The sequence below is a fragment of the Eurypyga helias genome, unplaced genomic scaffold (assembly GCF_000690775.1).
Source record: "Eurypyga helias isolate BGI_N326 unplaced genomic scaffold, ASM69077v1 scaffold15404, whole genome shotgun sequence".
NCBI classification, from domain to species: domain Eukaryota; kingdom Metazoa; phylum Chordata; class Aves; order Eurypygiformes; family Eurypygidae; genus Eurypyga; species Eurypyga helias.
This window is the reverse complement of record NW_010245841.1, coordinates 76564-91642: the sequence shown is the minus strand read 5'-3', so window position 1 is coordinate 91642 and position 15079 is coordinate 76564. Positions and strand designations below refer to the sequence as shown.

The following is a 15079-nucleotide window of genomic DNA, read 5'->3' as shown; positions in this document are numbered from 1 at the left end:
GGAACATATATGTTAGCATAAAGTAGAGTGTGAACCCAAGGAAAATGAAGACAAACACTGACAGCTGGCCAATCTTGCCCTTCTTTACTGTGTTTGCCTCAAATATAGTATGTTTGTAAGAATGTGTGAAATACTTCTGAAAATAACAGTTATACTCCATTTAGTTTTAACAAGCAAAGGAACATATAATTTACAATCCTTCAGAAGGATCTAATTTACTGAAATTCATGAAGAGAGATGAGCAAATTCCCAGGAGTTAGATACCTAACTTATTCATTATCTTGCAAATTTTGGAACACGTGTTTCATTCTGATTTTTTTAACTCGTATGTCCAAGGTTACAGTGATTTGATATGATTTCTTTTAAAATTTTATCTTCCATTTCATGTTCCAGAAGAAGAATCAAACCAATACTTATACAATACATGGTATCTTTCTTTCAACAGTGGGGTGTTACTACTTTTCAGGACACTGACCGCCAACTACAATTTCTTTTTCCAGCCAAGACAGGATGTAGAAGGAACTTTTGCCGCCTGCATCCCAGTGGCGATTGGCCTTAGGGAATTTTGAGAAGGCAGTTCAGACCATGGATATACACTGCACAGCTCATCCTCAATTAAGTATGACCAATCATGATAAGACAGATCTTTGTCCTTCAAATATACTTCTATTATCAACTCTGAGCCCTCCCCAATATTTAATATGCTGCAAGCGTAGGAAGGATCCACTGGCACTTCCCGTTGCAGAAGCAAGAACTATGGCTACAAGACAACAGTCATTCTGAAAGGCCTTTTGCTTCTTCAATTTACTGTGTAGGTGGATTATACCTATTTTAATGAGCTTAGAACAAGTAACGTCCTAGAAGATGTACATCAGAGATTTTCTCCTGAAAATATCTTACCTTCCGGTGTTGTTTGTAACTAGGGTCATTGTCCAAATTGTTTCCCTGCGAATAGTCTTATAAATGGCACCTATCAGTGTCACCACTGACAGCGCTTCAGCCTTTTGACCCTCCTTGAAAGTAAAGCATTGTATAAACTGTAGATTGTTTTGACTAATGGTAACAAGACTGAAATGTTCAGGGACAGTATAAGGTGTACGAGCAGGATTATGTGCATCTGCAGACATGGGGGACACACACACAATCACTTGTTTTAGACTTCCACAGTTAACTGCAATCTCTTTAAACCGAATGGCCATTTTTGCAGTAGCAGAAACAAGCAACCCCAAAGATGGTATCTACTCTCATTGGACTAGAGGAAATCTAAGAAGTTGTCAGTGGTATTATCCTTCCTCCCTCTCCCCCCTGCTTGTCTTCCATATTCCGATGGCTGTTTATGAGCTCAGCTGTCATTCTTTGCACCAGGGAAAGATAGATGGGACACACCAACCCCAACCTAAGTGACCTTTGGATGTGACAAGATTTTTAGGTCAGTCCTGCTAAATGGAAGCCTTGGTGTATCAAGGCTCGCCTCAGGGTGAAAATTCCAGTGAATTTATTATCTCCCAATGCCCTTTGGACTGCTTCCCACCATCAAACACCATGGCAGCACTCGGAACAGGAAGAAATACATTAACTGGAATCTGATCGTTTTAAAAGGTTACAGCTGCCCAAATATAATTTAATTTCATACTTGCCCTTTGAGGGTTTGGTGTATATTTTCATTTTATGACTGCAAATGATAAAGCTCTTAAGATTCCAGGCAATAAAAAGGAAAAGGGGGGAGAAAGTATTTTAAGGGTTAGAAGTCTATTCAGTTCAGAGTCAATGAGCAGTGACAATCAGCTTTTTTTGTAATCTAACATTTCCTCATTTACTTGGTGTTCATTTCTTTCTACACTTGATGGTGAACAATACTTTTTAGTGAAACCAAACCTGTAATGCCACCCAGTGTGATACAAACGAAACATCCGATGCGCAAGCACCTGCCTATCCTACACGCATTAAGGACCTGATTCAGAGCAGCAATTAATGCTGCCATCAAGTGCAATGAAGTTACCTGAATGAACTGATGCCAAAAAAAAAAAAATGCAACCAGACTTAAGAAAATTCTTAAATGTAAGCATAATACTTTGAGTTTTAACGGGGTAGGCCATGGCTCATTTTAGAATATCTTCTCTTATACACGACCTGCGCTCAGACAGAAGTTAAAGTTCATCTACCCCTGCCCAGATGGTATGATAAACATTCGGATACCCAACGCTGCTTTTGGGGCAACATTCAATTTGGTTAGAGTCCCACACCTGTGCAATAATGAAATTCTAACGCACAAGTATATGGGATATGACATCACAGTGCACAACGCAGAAGCTGGGAAATCATGCTCCTTCTCTCTTTTTCCCCACTTGAAGTGAAAGCAAGCACCATGCACTGAAACACAAGCCACCACACAAAAGTGAGCTTGGCCAGCTTGGGCTGAAGGTAGGAAATGCTGAGTACTCCTGCCTTACACTGTATCCAATGAAACCTGAGTTACCGAATGAGCACCACCTCACCATCAAACATTCTGATACACTTTTGATGACTCTCTCCACAAAACAGATCATGGGAAAAACAAAACAGCTGTGGAAAGGAGGAAGGATTAAGTGTGAATGTTGCATATCCTATTTTCAAAGCCACCGTAAGAAATTCATTATTGCTGGGCTCCCAAATCCCTCCAGGCCTCTTTAAAAATCTTGCCCAAACATACATTGATATATACCACCCCAATTACTTTCGCCACCAGTATATCAGACCAGAGAGCAGCAAGAAGCAAGGCTGACGTGATAATGGCAATGGGATGAGTAGGGTTGATTGGCCTAAAAGGAACTAGATTCCAAGGCAGCTATTGGTGACACAGCAGGACAGTGAGTTAAATGTAAGCTACACATACATGACATACTGCTTACCCTAAACATCACTAAGCCTTGAGTTTGTCAAGTAAACTGCGGAATATTGGACAAATACCAATGCAGAACTACTGTGGAGAAAGTAAGAGATATTTAAGGATGGTTTAACCTACTACAAAATGTAGCACACTTACTAGACTTTCTATCGTTAATTTTCTAATTTTCACAAGTTCAGAGTTTAACGGTAAAATCAACATTGGAGATAAAATAGGATTTCAGCCATGTTCTTTTGCCAAATTCAGCTAGATCCATTTGGTTCCCTTAATGAAATAAATATGCTGCTGTATTCTATGGTAATGGCCCAAAACACTTTAATAACACTATCACAAGCTGTAATGTTTTGGTGCATTAACGGAGAACACACTGTTATAATTTGTAAAGAGTGTTTTGAGCCATGAAAGGGAAAAGAAAAATCAGGAAAAGGAAAAGAAAAGGCTTTGCTGCCAGACACTATTTTCACACTCCAGCACGGAGAAAAATGTTGACCTGCAGAGTGGACATTCCACCTTCAGAAGGGTAGGGAGCTGCTGGCTTTGCTGCCCAGATGTACTGGGGCACAGCACCCGCAGAGAGGAACATGGGGATGCTGCTTTTTGGGATGCTGGGTGCATCAGGTGGAGGGACGGGTACCGTCTCTCGTAACACCCCACGTCTCCGAGGGCTTAACCTTATTCCCTTGCACACAGACTGGCAGTCCCAAGCCCCTTTGGGAGAAACGGCTACTGTACCTATGGGAAGGAGCTGAGAAATGCCACCCCGCAGCAGTCCCCAAAGACAATTTGCCTCCGTCGATATTCCGCAAACAGACTGCCCCTGTCAGCCGCCGCTGGTGCGGCACGTGGCACAGCTACGGTCACTAAACTGAACCACAGCTTGCAATACAGGTACAGGATTCTGCTGTAGTGCAGATTTTAAACAGAAAGAGCAATCACTCTAAACAGCAAGACACAGAGGTGCAGATATAGCTAGAAAACGCTTTCAAAAATCTCAGTTTTTGCTAATGCAAGAGCGTTTGAAACTTTCTTATTGCTTTCCCGTTGTACCGATAACTGTAGGGTTCTGATTGCAAAGCTTCTCTCATCTTAAAAACACACGGACTTTTTAGAGTGTTTTTCTTTCTTGTATACATGATTTTTATTTTGCTTTTTACGGTTTGTTTGATATTTATGTCTGTCCATTAAGGACAGACAAATCAAGCGGTAGCTTGTTGACAGCCCTGCTCTCTGTAATTCTAGAGTTTGTCAGTCTCTGAGACAGATGACTTAACAAACCTGCTGAATGTGTCCCGTCAGGTACGTTATCTGTGATGTGACTGGTCTCTACGGCCAAGGGGTTAAGGGATGAAAACCCAGTAGTCTGCAATACTTTCCTCCTTAGCTAATGAACGGAGACAGACCATTGGTAAAAATGGCAAACAAGTAATTCAGTTCTGCAAAGCGAAAGGGATGCTAAGAAGCTAGTCTAGGAAGTCGACTCAAACTCAAGAGACAAGCTCAGGTGGGTTACAAACATAAAAGCTCGCCTTCAGGACCACTAGCAGCTACGGATACTGTCACCTCCAAATTTTCTTGTTCAGATTGATCTTACAGAATCCACTGGAGTGAAAAACATTAAAAACCTCTGAAAAGAGAAAAGGAATTTGAGGAAACTGAGCCTGGGTATCAGGGAAATAATTGCACTCTGACTTAACCTCAGGAACAGGTTTATGCTATCCAGGCACAGCAGAATAATTAAATTCAACACCCTGAAAGTTACCTTTCCAGACATTGTGGTATCTTCTATTGAGCTAAGTTCCATTGATGACTTTGGAAAGCAAACAAACAGAACAAGCATCTTGACCTTAGTGGTTTGTTGTCTAATGCTTACATCTACAGTCTACACTAACTTAGGTATCTCACAGATTCAAACTGTGCCTAATACTAGCCTCCATTCATAAGAGATGCTAAAATATCCTGGCTGGTAACAGTTAATCCTGGCAAGGAATCAGCCATAAGAAAGACAAGAATCAGAGCACAAGAACTTTTAATGGCTTGCACTATCTTCTGGTATGTAATTCATATCACTGGCCAGTGATACTCTCCCCATGTAGGCATTTACTATGTGTTTGTCTATTTCTATCCCATTCTGACTTGTTAAATGGAAATGGCCTAAAACTTGGGAGAAAAAAGAACCATCATAAACAAGACTGTAGTAAGAAATAAGACATAAATCAAAATTCTTAGATGCTCATATGTTACACCGATCTGCATCCAACAACAAACCATGCCATATGACCTAGCTACAACAAAGCTGCCTAGATTTCAAGGGAGATTTTCCTGGGTTAATTTTGGGATGGATAAAATGCAGTAACGTGATTTGTGGCCCCAAAGGAGTAAGTGACTGTCAGTAAGTAGTTAGTTTTGTGTAAGTCAGCTTTTCTCCCTGTTGCTATTTGTTATTTGTAGCATTGTTCCGCAAGCTCCGAAGAGTGTGCATGGCAGTGATTTTCAGCTTTCCCTTGTGTTTGTCTGTCATGACGTTCTGCTGAGGCACTGTAAATATACACTACTGGCAGAGCTCAGCATGAAGACAATGAATTCCAAAAATATCCAGAAAAATTCACTAGCCTGACTCCAACTTTCATGTTTCACAGGAGGCCCATAACGCCCCAGTTTATAGTTTCAGAGTGAGTGCCCCTGCAGCCGGCCCAGCCCCGCTCGGCGTGGTGTCCGTGTGTCGCGTCGTCCGTGTCACTCCCCCCCTCCCCCCGCATTTGCTCAGGATTATACAATCTTATTTGCATGATTATATAATCTTCTTTTCAGCAACATCCCTCTGAAAAAAGCAAACAACATAATAGGACAACCAGCAGTATAAGCCAACTATTTCAAAATCCGGTGTCTGGAATGTGCAAAGGGCACAGAGTAGAAAATAAAATTTTAAAAAAATCGAAAAATGTTTTTTTGGTGTTGTCACCAGATTTTTTCACACAGACCTTTCCAGGAAGAATGAATTCCAAAGGCATCTAAGCCCTGAAACAGTGTGTTATGTGAAACCCAAACACTTTAGAGGTTTCCTCCGTCGCCCACGTAGGGAGGGAGGCATCGTTTGTGTTCTCTCAAGGTGTATTGTACTAAGGTGCCTATTTTCTTCTTTCTCAACAGGAGCTCCTTCGGGGCAGTGTCTCCCCCACCCCCCCAGGTTTCAGACTCTGGCAGACAGGTGTTGCCATCGCCGTTCTTTTGACACCGGTTTTGTCTTGCAGCTGGTTGAGCTCACAACATGGACAACATCATTCCAACCATCCAGTCCCAGTTATATCGCACACAAGAATAAACAAAGTCTTAGCTGATATATATGCCTCCACTCCTTGAGTTTTTCCTTCTTTGATACACTTTCAGACTTTGCCCTAGACAGGACATTGTGTAAGTGAAGACTGTCATATTCCAATCTGCAAACAGGCTCTTCTGCTGGCTGCTAAAACTACTTACGATGTCAGTTACTTCAGCAATATTCATCTAAAATTAATGCCTTATAAATAATCAAGGAGTAATCTGCTTCCGTCTGTCAGGCTAACCCCAAAAAGAAAGAAGTGTAACATTTTTGCGAGAGAAAAGAAAATTAAGGATGACCTGACCTCGCAAGTATGCTTGCCAGACAGCTACGCACGGTTCCCCGTGTGACCTATTTTTCCCTGCTCACACCGCAGAGACGTTTCAAACAAACGGCCAGTAATTCAGACTGCTTGAAACACAGAGGGTTGCCACCCAAACAAGACAGTTGGGCATCTTCATGGCTTTGTCAGGTTTCCAAAAGTTTTTAGTGACTTGTTATCTCTTTTCAAGATGAGACAGAGCTTGATTTATCTAGTCTGTAGAAGACAATGTCAAAAGTCATGTTTTTCCGGAAATTAGCGTACGGGGTATGGATCACGGCCTAATACTTCGTTGTGTATCACTGTGTGAATGGCACCTGTGAGGAAGTATACCAAGTACAGACATCTAGCACAGTCGGTGTTTTAAGTTATAACACAAACTTAAAGAATAACTTATAGCTCGAGAAACTATTTATAGCTTAAGTAACTCTTCCCAAGTTCCAATCCTGGAATAATTTCAACCTGCTTTTGCAAGATGCTCAGAACTATTGCCTATTAAATTCCTGTGAGATTTAGAGAACATCTGCTTCGGCTACTAGAATCAGATTCTGTACCAGTTATGAAGATTCCTGTCACCGGTAGTACAAACTACTTAATAGCCATGATTTGCAACCACTTTGGTTTGAGAAGTTCAAAACCTTCTTAGTAGAGACAAAAGCCAACGTATCATGATATAAAAGCCTATCTAGAACAGGTTAACTTTTCTGAATGACCTTGCAGACCCACCAAGAGTATTTAATGGCCCCCTAGCAGAAAATCACAGAGTTATACTATTATAAGGTATTTAAGGTCACTACAAGAGAAAGGCACAGAAATAGTCATCTTTTGCTAATTCACAGAAGTCAAGAAGATAAGAGAAAGCCCAAGTCAGAGGAAGACAAAGGAAAATGGAAACAACAGAAGAGATGAAGAGAAAGATAAATAGAATAAATGTGTGCATATGGAAGACGAGGCGAAGGACTGGGTTTCTTCATGCTGGGGTGCATGTGTAAAGAGGCAACAATATGAAGCTGAAGGCTGGCAAATATGAAATAACATGGAAAAGACATTGCTTGTGCTAATTCCATTGTCCAAATGTCAAACACCTTCTGGGAACCCGGGGGGGAGGGAGGGTGGGGGGAGGAGGAGTAATAGCTGCATAAGCATCTTGGAACAGGTTCTTCCTAAAGGGGATTTCTTGAAAACTGCTAGGCTCTGATGCTAGCCCATATGGGCTCAGGGAAGTCAGAGAAAACGCTGGCTGCACTTTTTCCAGGCTATTTGCATATGTTCTTTAGTATGCAGAATGTCTCTGTATGTAATTGAATTGTTGTTTTTGCCTCTATTAATACATATGCAAATGAGTCACTACTGCAGCTGTGCTGTATTAATCATATGTGTGCTTCTGTCTGTCTGCCCTGCAGGCTCAGGGTCGGAGGGAGGGGGAAGAGGGAACGCAGTCTCTTTAACCTACAAGAAAACTCACTCATGCAGACAGAGGTCTGCTAGCAAACAGCAGGCCTGAGTTACAACTGGAAGGAAGATAGGCTGGTCATTTTTCAGTCTTTTTCATTTTTCATAGATATGGATGGAATCTGAAAGTTATGCAGAAAGGACTGTTAATCTAGATAAAATGAATATGCTACCACCGCTAATTCTTTCCCCCTGGAGGGCTGGGGAGGGAGTTGTAATCTGACAACCCGCAGAGTAGCCATGATATTGTTTTACCATGTGTATTTACTGCCTGTAAATGTCCACTGTGCATTTGTTCAGACACTCGCAGCGCTCAGTAAAATACAAAGCGTTTATATACAGTGTGTCATAATGACTGTCTCTCGTAAATTGATTGGATTCCCATAAAATTATGTGATGAAACTTTTCCTTCAAATCTATTTTGATGGAATATATTGAGTTTACCCGTACCATTGTGTAAGATTACATCAAAGGCAAGTATGGGCTATTTAGACGCCAACTACAAAGCACATTTACCCACCGTGAACAAGATTTATTTGAGCTGATATGTTCTGTGGTTCATGCTTTTACACAATCTATCACAATCTCTAGCTCCCAGCAGGCATCCGGAAAGTGAGGAGTAGTTGCATCCTGGTGTTGTGAGGCTTGCTTTTGAGTTAATTGGGAGGAACTTTTTCAGTTTAAAAACATAGGGATTGTTCAGAAATGCTCTTGGCAATCAATAGCCCCTCACCCCACACCTTACTTACGCAGTTTAATAAATATTTTAAAATCATCACTAAGACTTCATAATAAATAAGAAGTCCTGGAAAGTTCAAATTTTGGACAGTTCGAATTAAGATAATTTATTCCACACTCACATAGATGGATGTTTAGATGGATGTAGCTTCACCTGCATGAAGAGTACTATGCCCCACTTTTCTAACTGAAGAATTGGACCTTGGTCTTCAGCGATCTCTTTTAAAATAGCCATCTTGGCTACTCATTTGCAGAACAGGTGGCGAATATCTAGTGGCCAACACATTCATTTACAAAGGCAGAAACAAGGGGTGGACAGAAGGAAGGAATATAGAATCTGCATGAACGTAGCAATTTTTACAGCTATTTAAAAGGGCATCCAACAAAAATGTATACATATTATGTTGTTTTATTACTCCTATTATTATCATTATTTGTGATGGCCATCAGAAACAGCGCAGCAATACACTGAGCTAATGGCAGATGGACAACTGCCATCTTTTGGTTATGCTAATGAGAAATGTCGCTTTTCATGTACTTAGCTGGTTTTTTTCCCCAGATGTGTGTGCTCACAGTGAAAACTAATTCTACTTTTTTATGCTTAAGTGGATTGCATGAGTATTATAATATTGTAATTAAACTGTGCACTAATGATTCATTCCCTACAAATTAAGTCAGAGTCCTATTAATGAGAACAGGTAAAGTAGGAAAGCAAACACTGAAAGGATACTGACTCTCACTGTTGAAAAGCCAGCTTAGATGGTATTTAAAGGCAGACACTGCCCAGCAAAAAATAAGGAATAACCTTGCATTGCCAAGAAATGGTTTACCTTCTTGTAGGCAAAGAATTGGTTATAGTAATATCCCAAAGAGGTCACGAATGTAGATTGCAGAGTAAATGAATGACGGATAAAGTATTGCCACCTCTTGGCTACATTCCATAGGGACAATAATGGGGCATCGGACTTTGCTTCTCAGTCAGAACTAATTCATATGACGTTACAGCTCTGGCAAGTTGGCTCCCAATAGAAGGAATAAATCACACTATCAGTATTCAAATGTATCACTACAGTGTTCGTACAGTTTTTTCATGGTCTCCTTTCACGGAGCTGAGGTGTAACACTGGAAGGCCAAGTACTTAATCAGGTCAAAACTGGTTAGGTCTACAGATTATAATAAGAAATCAGAAAGAGATATGCAAAAAAACATGTAAAACCACAAAAGTGCTTGACAATTAATGCATGAAAATATAATGTTATCTCTTTACAAGGGAAATTTTATCATCACCAACATTTTGAATGAAACTTAAGGAGATACTCAGGAGAAATAACTCATCCCTGCAATGGTGCAGAAGCCAAAAGGAAGCTAGTATGTAAGAAAAAAAAAAAAAAGGTATCTGACTGTGCAGACAGTCCTCATGCTTTATTTTTGTTTCATAGGCAACAGATGTTTTATGTCATACTCATATGACCACTGGAACAGTCTATCTTCTGATCAGTCATTGTATACTTGTTAAACGGCTCTATCCTTTCTGTTTCCTTTAAGCAAAACAAACATGGAGACCACAGATGATTATGTGACCCTTAAGCTATCTAACAGCAAGGTTTTCCAAACGAAAATTTGTAATGAGTCAAACACCCAAATAACAGCAAGATGAACAGCTTTGAGAAGCACTCAAACTCCAAACGGGTTTACCTTTTCTCAGCATCTAGCCACTTGTGTCACTGCTCAATCCCTGAAAATGGCCTAAGTCCGTCTAAAAATGTGGTCCAGGCTATGTATACTAAATTCCACTGAAATTCAGTCCTTGGTATGCATCTTCCCACACCACTGAAAATAACAGGTTTGTAGGAAGAAAAAAAAAAAATGGACCCAAGGACTTAACAAAGAAAGTGCAGACTAAAAAACCTGGCCAAATTATTTTTGCCAGGTATGTTTGAAGTCTAAATCTGCTCATCATCTTTATACAAACAGCCAAAAGGAATCTACTGGGATTCATCAAATGGCTGGTCTTCAGAACCGAGACCCAGCTAAAATGCTTTCACACTCATATGCCATCATGAAGTTTTCCTGATCTGCACAGTGACAGGTTTGGTCACAGTGTCGAACACAGCCGCCAATAATCACAATGTCCTGTTCCATGCTAAGAGGAAGGAAGAAGAAAATTTGAACGTGGGCACTCAAAACTTTTTGGGGTGTTTTTCCAAGAGCAGATGTTTGCAGGAAGCCTGTATTACATCAGACTGCTCTACTGTTTTGACAGGACACAACATGTCCTGTAACACTACACAGGCAGCTGTCATTATGCATCCAGCATTATCTTTTAGTATAGTTATGGGTATATGCAGCATTTGTACTACTGCCAATTAACGAGTCGTTGTCATTATTTGGTTATCAAATAAACAATCTGGGAAATCTGAACCATTCGCATTCCCAATGGTGCAGATTCCTCTCAATTTTCAGATCAGGCCATCAGGTCCTTTGTTTCCTAAAGATCAGAAAGAACTCAGGAATTACTTTTTTCCTCAGAAAAGAAACCACCAGGTATTAATTTATACTGAATTTGCCCAGACTTCTAGAAACACCTAGTTCATACTAGGCATGCCCAAGATGACCACTATCAGAATAATCAGTTTACTTTGTGTAAGACACGTTACATGATATCCATCCTTACAGCTTTGAGCGTTGCTCCTCAAGATGAAGGCATTTAATTCCTTCATCTTCTGAACCGTATAGGAAAATATCATGTTCATATACGGCACATAGCAGTACTTTCGATTTATTAGCCTTATTTAGTAAAACACAGTGCCGAGGCTATGTTCAGTTTTGTTCTCGTTCATGTGAAACAGAATCACCATGCTGCGTCACCCCTGAAGAAAAAAAACTCTCTGAAATTTTCAGGGGAAGAAAGCAACGTAAGAGTCCCACGTGCTGTCCAAGAGGGATTTTGCACCATTGCAGGATGTATTTTAAAATGACTCTTCACACCATGTTCGAGACTGAATCTTCTCATTAACAGAGGAAAGCTAAAAACTTTCTTTTATTACAAATGGCATTTATGTCATCAAATGTGGGTATAAGCGAATATGCAGCCCTTCATCAGAGGACAGGTTCAAGCATGCATCGTGTTCGTTCCAGCTTTTCCAACACAGCCCCATCCATCTACTCCTTTTGCAACATCAAACAATGCGAGTTTTAGTCTCCATTCTTACTGAGTCATTAGTCTCCCTGTGGATACTGGAAATAAAGGCACTCGCTTACGGCTAACCGTGGCGGGTATCAGATGACAGAATCCGTATGGCCCAGTGGGGACTCAAAGTCAGCGAGAGATCGGGGGACTTCAGACTGCGAACCCATCAGTGGGAGCCAACAGGGCATTTCAAAATGAGAGATTACTTTTTCACTGACAAAGAGTATCTTTGCCACAGGAAAACAATCAGGTGTTAGCTGTACTATAAGTACAGCGTGTGTTTAATTTACAAAAAGAAAATTCAATTTTGACAGCCAGGGATAAAAAAGTACTTCCTGTTGATCTCACAGGACACTAGTAAAGCCATTCCCTGACTTAAAATTCTCTTAACGAAATAACAAAGACATGTTTATCGCTGTACAAACAAACAAGAGAAATTCCTTGCTTTGTCTTCACTAAGATAACGTTGTGTACCAGATTCTGCTGGGAGCAACAAACTGAGCACTGCGTCAGGTTCTTTGATCTCCCCTGAAAACTACTGCTTTTAGTATACAAAGCCTGAAAGATGAGTGATAGGGAGGATAGAAAAAGAATAAAAGAAGGAACGTTGTACTTCTCTGACCTTCTACTGTCTGATGACCAGATGACAGAGGGTTTGTAGGGAACGCTATGGTTATATGTAAGGTAGGGGAATGTCTGAAGTAAGAAGAGTTCCTCCTTGAAAGAGACTGTAATGGCTGCACATTCACTCATGCCATTTAAGATGGTTTTGGACGAGTTCTTCATGACAAACATCAGGAATGTTTCTTCATGACTGAAGAAACAGTCATCACCGAGCTAAACGGGATTTGAACAGAGTTTGGAAGGCACAATCCGTCTAGGCTAACAGCTACGCTAGATTCAGCTCCACTCATGTTAGCATGGGTTAGAGTTCGGTCCGAGTACTGCATCATAAAACCTTTCTCAAAACCCATCTAGCCTCTCTAACTCTTTCGAATATTACCAGAAATAAGGAGGCATGTCCAATTTCTATTAGACAGGTTGTGCTGATAGCTAAAAATCACTGCTGAGACATGAAGAATGACAACTTTAACTTTTTCCAGCATATACATAACCTTAGAGATCAGGTCTGAAAGATGTGAAGGAGTCTACAGAGTTAGTAACTTGAACCTCTCCCACTGACTCGCTGCCAAACTCCACCTTTGATTCCAGACTAAATAACATGTACCAAAACAACATAAGTGAATTTGGTCAACACTTCCATTTTAATGTTCTCCTTTGCACAGAAACAAGAGGCCTTTGACATTTTCAAGTTTTCCACAACCTGAACTCATCGTAAGATACTTATGAAGCCAGTCACATTTGCACAAAGCCCACTTATTAATAAGGAAACTGTCACTGTGATAAAGCATGTTTTAATCAGAATACTTCAGCCCATCGCATGCAGAGATACAGCCCAAAGCCGGTCTCTGAAATGAAAGTAAACCATCCCCTGAACTTACCAGAGTACTGATGAATTATTGTAGGACTGTCTTGAATGACCGCAGAAATAAGGAGAATTAGACTGAAACCTCTATTTTCTCATTGCCAGCTAGCTTCATTTTTTCCCCCCTTTCTTCCATATGTGTGTGCATGTGTGTTTGGCGATTATAAGCACTTTATCAATACTGATGTTACTCCTCAAAATTCATTTCAGAGGGATGACTTTTATGGCTCCATGATTCTTAAGCCGCCTACGGTATTTGTAACTCACAGAATCAGAAACTAACACACAGACAGTGTCGCTTTTCATACAAAGGCACAATAGGAATGAATGTATTAACCTCTGTGGTGCATGGAATGTGTCAGCTTACACACTGGCAGCTATTTCTGTGAAACTCAGCTAACTTCCGCTGGCTGTGTTAAAATAAAATTTAAAAAAATCTTCCGCAGAACTATGTCCCACGCTCTCGTACGCTGGCCAAACAACTGAAATATCTGTTGTTGCAGAGTCTACTTCATACTGCTGCGGGCCAAACTGAGTTTGAGAACGCATTTTACACGTACTGTTTATAAATGCTGCGCTTTTCCAAGCAGGTATAAAGCTCTGCTGTTCCATGTGACTTGGCAAATAATAATGAGCGGGGAGACGAATTAGCAATGGAGAGTATGGGATTTTTTTGTTTGCATCTACAAAAGAGTGTCAATCCAGATTTTGCAGAACGAGAGACGATTTGGATCTTGATCTCATTTTAGTCCCAAATTTTACCCAGCTTCCTCCTACTAGCAAAGCATACATGGCGGGCAACAAAATTCAAACTTTGGTGATGGACGTTGCATTTGCTTAATTTCGAAGACTTGACAAGGGTTGTGGGGCTGACCAGGAATACCTGAGGAACATCTGCACTGCTGTCATTAAGAGCCAGGGACATTCTGACACACCCAACACTTACAACGGTATTGAGAGTTTTGAACCACATACATTTGGCTACCAGGGCAGCTCTTTAACATAGCTCAAAAAAATTCTTTAATATCTTTCCACCTGTTTTCTAATTGCCTATGTTAAATTAGAATAATCGCTAATTATGTGCACTACAGCAGTGCCTAAAATGTGTTGGGTGCCATAAAACACTGTAGGAGGGGCCAGTCATTGCTCTGAAGAGCTTACAGCCTAAAAGGACATAATCACGTTAAGCGACTTTTAAGCAGTTTAAAAGTGCTTGTCAGGACAGAGCTTTTTGCTGCTTTACACCTAGCCTGATGCCTTCACAGCCTGCATCAGAACTATCTAATGGAAAAGGGAAGCAAACACACTGCTCTGCGGAAACTGGGAGTACAAACCTAGAAGTACTCAGGTTGACTATAAAGACACAAAAATGTCACAAGAAGTTCCCTCAAGGTAAAAGGAAAATGTAAGCGATTGGGCGATTGTTGTGCTGCAGATGCAAATTTTATGCGGAGGGAAGAGACCAAAACCCCTGTTAATTGCATTGTGTTCAAAGGGAAGAGAAAAAACCTGGTTTTCATATTTACTTAACCTCTGCCTGTCGCGCATTGTCTCCGGACTTACCTGCAGTTGGAGCGGGCCGAGGCCTGGTGTTGCTGCGGCAGCAGCTGCCATGGTAGTTGGGATCAGCTGAACGGGGTAAGGGTCACCTAAGTAAGAGAATAATAGAGGCGTCAGCACCTTTTATCTAC

At 40.8% G+C, this 15079-nt stretch overlaps 1 protein-coding gene across 1 annotated transcript in view; it reads right to left on the bottom strand.

Annotated features, from left to right (window-relative positions):
* LOC104508554 (transcription factor SOX-5) overlaps positions 1–15079 on the bottom strand; it is a gene marked incomplete at both ends in the record, with an annotated part of 132789 nt that overhangs the window by 42440 nt on the left and 75270 nt on the right. Inside the window, one exon of the mRNA XM_010150213.1 lies at positions 14952–15037. Coding sequence (XP_010148515.1) covers positions 14952–15037 — 86 coding nt within the window. The remainder of the gene's footprint in view (positions 1–14951; positions 15038–15079) is intronic.